The sequence below is a fragment of the Globicephala melas genome, chromosome 15, assembly GCF_963455315.2.
Source record: "Globicephala melas chromosome 15, mGloMel1.2, whole genome shotgun sequence".
Taxonomy (NCBI): domain Eukaryota; kingdom Metazoa; phylum Chordata; class Mammalia; order Artiodactyla; family Delphinidae; genus Globicephala; species Globicephala melas.
Window position 1 is genome coordinate 35,726,280 of NC_083328.1, and position 8,956 is coordinate 35,735,235.

At 53.5% G+C, this 8,956-nt stretch overlaps 1 protein-coding gene across 3 annotated transcripts; it reads right to left on the reverse strand.

Moving 5' to 3' along the window:
* Window positions 1–681: 681 nt before the first annotated feature.
* FLYWCH2 (FLYWCH family member 2) lies at window positions 682–8,330 on the reverse strand. 3 transcript variants are annotated; one of them, XM_060285245.2, is made up of 4 exons: window positions 8,102–8,330; window positions 3,353–6,620; window positions 2,179–2,610; window positions 682–985 (listed from the first exon to the last, which is right to left on the reverse strand). In XM_060285245.2, exons 3-4 carry the CDS (start codon window positions 2,507–2,509, stop codon window positions 882–884), a joined length of 435 nt encoding a protein of 144 aa, XP_060141228.1. In that variant the 5' UTR covers window positions 2,510–2,610; window positions 3,353–6,620; window positions 8,102–8,330; the 3' UTR covers window positions 682–881. The 3 variants fall into 3 exon arrangements, with proteins under 3 accessions (XP_060141228.1, XP_060141229.1, XP_060141226.1); XM_060285246.2 differs by lacking the exon at window positions 3,353–6,620 and adding an exon at window positions 7,012–7,081; XM_060285243.2 differs by lacking the exon at window positions 3,353–6,620 and having other exon boundaries at window positions 8,102–8,328.
* Between the last annotated feature and the right edge of the window lie 626 nt (window positions 8,331–8,956).

Sequence of the window (8,956 nt, forward strand, 5' to 3'; positions counted from 1 at the left end):
GGCCGATGCCTTTTCTCAGGGGACCCTGACTTATGGTTGAAGGAGGGGAACAGTGTTTCTTCATCTTTCCCTCCAGCAGGGCAGCACCCAGGGGACCTGAGGAGGGGCTCAGGCTCCCAGGAATCTCCCTCAGCCCCCAAACCACCCAGAAGGAACGTGGCAGGGGCACAATACACTTCTGTCAGGCGTGCCCCCTCACACCGCAGGCTCACCTCCTCAGCAGAACCTTGGGCTGCCGTGGACATCAGGGCCCTTGTGCACAGGGGCTGTCAGTCCTGTGTGGCTCCCTGGAGGAGGTGGCCTTTATGAGGGTCCAGCAGGAAGAAGCAGGCTGAGGCCTCCTGGGAACTAGCCCTGGAAGGAGAGCCAGGGAGGGGCAGGATTGGCTTCCCAGGGGTTCAGGGCTGGACACCAAAGGCAGCAGAAAGTGGAAACCTCAGAGACTCCACCTAGTCTCTGAGTCAGTGGTCGGGTTTTCCAGGCTGAGGAGGCCCTGGGGGATGGAGGCCGCTGGAGAGCCCTCCTGGGCCTGAGAGATGGCCCAGGCCAGGAAGCCCTGGAGCAGGGCCAGGTAAGGGCTGGTGGGGGTTGGGGAGGCTCAGGAGCAGGGGGGCGGGGATTGGAGCTGGGACCTCAAAGGACCCAGAATCATGGAATTTTAAAAACCTACCCGTGGTGGGATCTAGTGTACAGCTTCTTTTATTCTCTTTTTAATTTTTTTTTCTGCTTACAAAAGTAAATTATGCTTGATCAGAAAAAGATTACAACGTTGAAAGTGAAAATCAGTCAGCGGCTGGGCCGCAGGCAGAAGCCCAGTGGAACGCGTAGAAGTTGCAGCCAAGTTCACTGACCCAGCCAGGATGCACCCTCAGTTGTCAGGGCTACGGGTCCTCCCTGGACACGATGGGGCCCATGGTGGACTCCTCCCCATCCACCAAGGGACTGGGGGCAGGCTGTCCTGCCAACCTTCCATCTTCTTTTCCGTCTGGAAGAGAAGGGGATGGGTCAGGCTGTTGTCAAAGGAAAAGGGGGAAGGGGTGGGGGGCAAACCTGGGGGTCCCAGCTGCCAGAGCAGGGGCAGGGATTGCTGACTCCAGAGACATGCTCCCAAAGGCCACTGGCCCAGGGACACAGAGCCTGTTTCCAGGAAACTTTGGGCCAAATCTGGGCTGAGCATCAGGAAGCTGCTGCTCCCTCCCCGCTGCCTGGCCCAGGACGGGGCAGGAGGTGGGGAGGGCGGTGGACAGGTCTGGAGGTAAAGACAGAGAGGCAGGTTGAGAGGTGTTGACTGCCCATGAGCATCTGCCCAGGGGAGCCCATGGGGCCAAGCTGCAGCCCTTGTTACGCTCTTCATCTCTCCATCTGAGGAAGGGTGACTTTGTCCTGATTCTCACAAAGGTGCCATATGGGGTGGGGTCCATATGGCCCCAGAGCCTGCCTGATCTGAGAAGTGAGCAGAGGTCTCAGTTGGGCTAGAAATGGCCTGTCCCATCCAGCTCAGCTGGAAGAATGGGCTCTGAGCCAGAGGGGGCCCCCCCATCCTTTGCAGTGAGCTAGCTGGTGGCCTCAGGGTGGTGACTTGGCCCTTCTGAGCCCTGCCTCCACACAGGTACTGAGGACAGAACCCTCTCTGCACTGGGCAGAGGCAGGTGGACATGAGGAGGCACTTGGAGCAGAACAGGCTGGTGGAAGGGCTCAAGGGTGAGCCAGGCCCACTGCAGAGGGGCCTCCAGGCTCTGGGGTCCCTGACTCCAGCAGGCGATGGAGCCTGAGGGGGTCCCTCAGGTCCCCTGAGAACTCTAGGCTTGTGGCTGGGGATGCCCCTATCTCATGAAAAACACATAAGAGTAGACACGGAGAGAAATAGGCCCAGGAACACAGACATATAAGAACCCACACAAACTTACTCTCCTAGGCAAATACACACATAGGGAGACAGAACCTTAGAGAAACACACACGCGCGCGCGCACACACACACACACACACACACGGAGGCCTATAGACACGCAGAGATTCACACTGAGATAATGTAGACAGATGCACGCAGAAATGTTCACAGCACACACATACTCCCCTGAGGCAGCCGAGCCTGCTGTCCCCCTGGCTGCCCAGGTGACAGGGGACTTCGGCCCCAGGAAGGTCTTGCTCCCGCCCTGCTCGCTGAGCTGCGGCCTCACCTGTGTCCAGCTTGCTGCGTTTTTGCTCAGGCTCCTGGGGGGCGGCCTCGATGGCCCGCTGAGCCTCGGGATGGATCTTGAGGAGGGCTTTGGCAAGGGTGGCGGGGCCGGGCACCCCCAGGGACATGATGCAGTGCACTCCTTTGCGCTTGGCCCCCGCCACTTTGGCACTGTCCTTGGAGGCTGTCAGCAGCACCAGTTTGGAGAACTTTCTGGGCTTCCTGGGGGCTGCGGGGACGACATCTGTGCCCGGCTCAGGGGACTCAGGGGAGGGCTCCTGGCCGGCCTTCACGCTCTCGCCCTCCTGCTCACTGGGCTCGGGCAGGGGCATTCTGGGACCGATGGCCTGGCCCCCAGGCCACGCTCAGGCCCCAGCAGATGGATTTCTCCTCCACCTCCCTGGAAGGAACCCAGCAGTTCAAGGGCTCCGTCCTAAGGCAGGAGGCAAAATCCCATTAGTGGAGGTGCCCTTAGGCCTGGGTTCAGGAAGAATCTGGGCTGGAGGTTGGGGCAGATGGGGCTGCCTCGGTGCCCCCAGGAAAGGACCTGAATGGAGCCAGAGAACCCTGGGCTGGTGCTTCTGCTCTCTTGGTAGCCTTGGGTCCGTCACCTCTCCCAGCCAAACCTCACTTTCCCATCTACAAAATGTGCCCAAAACAGGGCTCTCAAGGGGCTACTGGGGTGACCAAGGTGCTGACAGCTGTGAGTTACTAGGAATCCAGGCCCACAGGTGCTGAGCACATGATGAAGTGCTTCCACAGGTGTTTCCATTTAACCTTCAGCTCCATGTTATGAAAGTTGATCTTTCTCATTGACCCAGGTTACAGATGAGGACACTGAGGCATGCAGCCATGAAGGCAGAGCTGGGAGTCCAGTCAAGGTGGGTCCAGAGCCCGCCTGTACAGCACCTGGGGTACCTTGTCCAGGATAATGGACACCCATCTTCCTGAGCACCAGTCTTCAGGGAAAAGTACTTTGGGGACAGGAGCTCAGGTCACTGATACTCCCAGAATGCCCGGTGCCCTTCACCCTGACACTGTGTCACCAGGAACATGGGCTGGGCCCTGGGAGGCAGAGCTCTCCAGATTTACAACTAGATCCAGCCCCCATCCCAGGCCAGAGGCCCCAGGGCACCCAGTGCTAGGGGACACTAGGACCCCACGAGGGCAGTGACCTTGTGTCTGAGCTGGTGCTGGCTCTGCCTCAGCTGAGTGGGGACAGGGCTGTGGAGGTGTCCAGAGAATCTGTGGTCACTGAGGGCTCCCTGGCTTCTGGTCCGGAGAAGCAGAAAGGATGGATGACAGGGAATTCCCTGGTGGTCCAATGATTAGGACTCTGCACTTTCACTGCCGGGGGCCCGGGTTCAATGTCTGGTCAGGGAACTAAGATCCCACAAGCCACATGGCATGGCCAAAAAAAAAAAGAAAAGAAAAAAATGGATGACAGGGGCAGCGCTGGCCTGGAGACCGGGGCTCTGGGGCATCAGTGTGGGCTAGCTGTTTTGTCTGTTGGGGGTGATTGGGTGGTGGGCAGATGGCGGGGTCTTTCTCAGTTTCCAGTTTGGCCCAGAAACAAGATTGCCGCCTTGGCAGACATCTCACCCTCCCTGTCCAGGACTCAGGCAGCACCAAGGCCCGTACACTCTTACTTGGCCCCCTAGACCTGTTTCTCCAACATGGCTTTTAGTTGTGTTTCTCTGGGCGCCTCCAATGCACATGGCTTGAGGTGTCCATGCCCCGCACCCAAAAGTCTTCGAAGACCCCTTCATCCATGAGAGGAGCCTGAGGTACAAGGCCAGTGCATGGTTGGGGTGCCTTGCCCCCTGCAAGCTCCCCTTCTCAGTCAACTAGACATGAAAGCAGAGACCAGACAACTAGACACGAAAGCAGAGACCTCCCAACTGCGACAGAGGAGGACCCCCACCTCCAGGGGGTGTAGCCTCAGGTAAATGCTTCCTGGTAGCAAGTCACCTGACCACAGGCACCCCTGGGATTGATGTCTCATTATCCCTCCTGTCCCTGGTCCAGCCCCTGGATAAGCTAACCCCTACTCCTCCCATGTGGTCCTTCCCAGCTCTGCCCATCCTGCCTCACAGGGCAGGCAACATGGTGGTACCTGGGACCTGGGGGGACATGGGGCCCAGCAGAAAAGACACTGCCTACCCCCCCCCCCAACCCAGAGAACGACTCTGGGCAGGAAAGGGTTATGGTGGGAAGCCCCACCCACAGGACCCTGCCCCCATACCCTGACTGGCCTGGTGTACAACACTGGCCAGCAGCCCACACCTCTGTGGTCCAGGAATGAAACTCCAGGAGGTTGGACCCCTTTCTCACATCATAAAAATAATTAACTCTAAATGACCATAGACTTAATTATGAGAGCTAGTGATAAAACTCTTAAAAAAAATAAGAAACGAGTAAATCTTCCTGACCTTGCATTAGGCAAAGCTTTCTTCAGTACGACACTAAAAGTACAGGTAACCAAAAAAGAAACACAAAAATTTGACTTCATCAAAATTTAAAACTTTTGTGAGTCAAAGGACACCATCAAGAGAATTAAAAGGCAGCCCATAGGATGGGAGAACATTTTTGCAGATCATACATCCGATAAGGGACTTGTATCTAGAATTTATAAAGAACACATAACTCAGTAATAAAAAGACAAATAACTCAATTTTTAAAATGGGCAAAGGATCTGAATAGGACTTTCTCCAAAGAAAATATACAAGTGGCCAGTAAGCACAAGATGTTCAACATCATTAGTCATGAGGGAAATGCAGATCAAACTATAATGAGATACTATTTCACACTACTAGAATGGATCTAATAAAACAAAACAAAAAAACCAGACAATAACAAGTGTTGGTGAGGATGAGGAGAAAATGGAACCCTCATACCCTGCTGGTGGGGATGTAAATAGTGCAGCCACTTTGGAAAACAGTCTGATGATTTCTCAAAAGGTTAAACATAGGATTACCATATGATCCAGCAATTCTACTCCTAAGTGTATCCCCAAGAGAAATGGAAACTGATGTCTACATAAAAACTTGTACATGAATATTTGCAGCAGCATTATTCGTAGATGCCAGAAAGTGAAACAGCCCAAATATCTATCAACAGATAAATGAATAAATGTGATGTATCCACACAATGGAATATTATTTGATAATTTAAAAAATTCATGCCACGACATGGGTGAACCTTGGAAAGATTAGCTAAGTGAAAGAAGCCAGTCATGAAAGATCACATATTATACACTCCATTTCTATAAAATGACCTGGAGTCTATAGAAAATCTATAGAGTAGAAAAATCCATAGAGACAGAAAGTAGATTTGTGATTGTCTAGGGCTGGGGGTGGGAGGGATGGGGACCAGAAGAGTGAGGAGTGAATACTAGTATGTATGGGGTTTCTGGGGTGATGAAAAAGTTCTAAAACTGATTGTGGTGATGGCTGCACAACTTGGTGAATTTACTAAAAGCCATTGAATTGTACATTGTGAGTGAGTGAATTGCATGGTATGTAAATTATCTCAATAAAACTTACGTATTGAGAAAAGAGAAATTAAGTCTATAATCAGTGGTTTCCCCACTTCATGATACCTAAGAATCACCCAGAATTCTTGTTAAAAATGCACAGTTCTGGACTCCTCCACCCCCAGACTTCTTTCTCAGTGGGTCTGGAGAGGGACCTGAGAATCTACATTTTTTTTTTTTTTACCATTACCCTATTTGATTTGATACTTTGTGAAAAATGGATGATGCCATGGGCCCTCTGTTTAAGAAGTTTCTAATTTCTAGTTCATAGCTGAACTGTTTTTCCACCACTCCATGTACAGGGGTGGACAGTTCCTCAGGCTGGATCAGTCTCTTTTCTGGATTCATCCCTAACCTTCTAGCAATTTATTTTTGAGATGTGAATGGAAGAGTTGACAGGCAGCTATTTTAAGCTATTTATTTATTTATTTAAGCTATTTATCTATTTTGAAAATTAAATTTTTACTCAATAAAAGTTCATTGAATTAACAGAATTTTTAGAAGTGAAGCAGAAATGTATTAAAAAGATCAAAAGGCTTAATAGTTTACCTTACTTCACTCACTTTACACCCTCCACCTGCATCCCCAGTCGGATGGTTTGATATTGCTATGGGTCTCCAGTCACCCATTTATCCTAGCCAGCTGTCATGATATTGTAAGATGGCTCAGTGTAAACCCCAAACCACACAATATTAAGAACTGGCAGGAGCCTCTTAGACACCTTGGGAGGCAGAATAATGCCTCCCCGCTGCCCATCGCTAAAGCTATCTAGGTCCTGATCCCTGGAACCTGTAAATATGTTACCTTACATGGCAAAGGGGGAATTAAGTTTGCAGATGGCATGAAGGTTACTAAACTAGGAGATTATCTTGGATTGTCCAGGTGGTTCCATCACAATCACAACGATCCTAAAAAGCAGGAAACACAGGTAGAAGAGTCAGAAAGAGTGGTGTGATGATGCAGGCAGGGTCAGCGAGAGGAGAGATTCAATGTTGCTGGCATTGAAGGTGGAGGGAGGGGGATATGAGCCAAGGAATGCTGGAGGCCTCTAGAAAAGACAAAGAAACAGACTGTCTCTCCTAGAGTCCCCTGGAAGGGTTACAGCCCTGCCCACACCTTGATTTTAACCCAGTGAGGCCCGTGTCAGACCTCTGACCTCCAGCACTGCATGACTTTTACAAAGCTGTGTTGTTTTAATCCACTAAATTTGTGGTAATTTGTTATGGCAGCAGTAGGTAACTAATACAAGGTCCAATCCCTTGATGGTGAGGTTCTGAAAGCCAGGATCATGGGAATTACCTGGCGGTCCAGTGGTTAGAACTCCCTGCTCTCACTGCCGAGGGTGCAGGTTCGATCCCTGATTGGGGAACTAAAATCCCACAAATGGCGTGGCCAAAAAAAAAAGAAAGCCAGGATCATTGCCTGGAAACTGATGATGGATTAACAGAATTACCATTACCTTCATATGTATGGGAAAGAAATACCATCAATGTCCACCAACACCTGCATTCTCAGCTAAGAGGCCAACCCCTTACACTCTCTGGGCTGGTTTCACCTATGTAATGGGAGTAGTGGTGAACTTCGCAGGGGCTCTCAAGAGCAGGCAGGCAGGCAGGCAGGCAAGGGTGAAGTCTTCAAGTTACCGGTGATACTGACAGATGCCCCTTCTATAATCGCTGTCTCATGTGGTTCTTGGAGGGCTGCTGGTGGGATGATGGACCCACTTAGATATGCAGGTACACATCCTTACAGGGAGATTTTCAAAGCAGCAGTAAGACCCAGAATGGGTCAAGAACTGCTACTCTATAGTGTGCAGGGAACAGCTTCCCCAAAGTGGGAATTTCATGTAATGGCACCTCCTTACCCTAATCACCATGGCTTGGAATCTTAGTTACTTTTACTTCTCCTTACCCACTGCAATTTGTCCTAAGACCTGTCTATGCTGCGCCCAAATGGCCCCTGCTCCCCGCCTCTCTCCTCTCGCATCATTACCGCCACCTCCTAAGCCTCCGGAGTGCCTCCCCCGCCCCAACATCTCAGACCTCCAACTGCCATCCCTGCGAGCATCTCTAGAGCCACAAGGATGGGACGGGACTGGGGATGGGTGCAGCGCGGGGGCAGTACTGGGCGGGGCGGACACGGTCAAGGAAAGGCAGACCAATGTGGGGCTCCCTGACTTGGGGTGTGAGAGCTCAGTCCTGGGGTAGGGTGGGTTGGGGAAGGACGAGCGAGGAGAAGAGCTGAATCGCTGGTGAAGGACAAGGAGGCGGCCTGAGCGCCGGGATGCAGAGCTGGGGGGCACCCCCCAGCATCAGCAGCCCTTGGGGATCCCCAGAGGAGCCCGGCAGGGACCCGAGACCCTCCCCAATCCGCTGGGGCCCGTCCTCACCGGGCACCGGCCGGGCGGCGACGGCAGCGGGGCCCTCCCTCTCCGGAGACCGAGCCGCGGCAGGTCCCTCAGCCTCCGTGCCTGGGGCCCCGGTCTGGGTTCGGGCAGTCACCTCAAGCTGGGGTCACGGAGCGAGCATGCGCAGAGGGCTTGTGGGGGGCCCATTCCTTGGGCTAACTCGATTTCTCCGGGTCTTCCCCTAGCGGGGCAGAACTGGCGGCCTGACCAATCCCGCGCGGGGGCGGAGCCAGGGCTCGCGAGGGGGCAGGACCATGCCGTTATTGGGCGGTGGCCCCCGGGGGGCGGGGTTCAGCCTTCCAGTGGCCAGACTTCGAGTTTTGGGCGGGGCTCTCCCAGGACAAGAGGGGGTGGGTTTAACTGAGACCACACGGCCTCCCCCAGTGTTTGACCTCGGCTCCACGTAGAGGAAGTCACAGCATTTGTTTAAAGGCCTCGATCGTCTCCGTCGTTCTTCTGAGCGAGCAGAGGGAAGAACTTTCAGTATGCTCATCAAAGCTACTGATTCCGCTCCGCCCAGCATCCCTGAGGGCGCAGCATTTTTGCCGTTGGTCCCTCCCCGACCCTCGGTCCAGCCCTCGCCATTGGCCCCTCCCTCGTTATTGGTGCTCCCCGACCCTCCCCCGCCACAGGTGCAGACCTCGTCCATCATCCCGGCCTTCGCCCATCGGTCCAGCCCGCACTCACAGCACACAGTCACTGCACACTGATTCTCTGACTACCCTGGGCGGTGGAGACCGGGATTGCTCCCGCACGGGGAGCTGCGGAGCCTGGGGGCTGCTTTCCTGGACACTTGGCGGGTGGCGATCAGAGTGGCCCAGCATCCTCCGAGCTGAC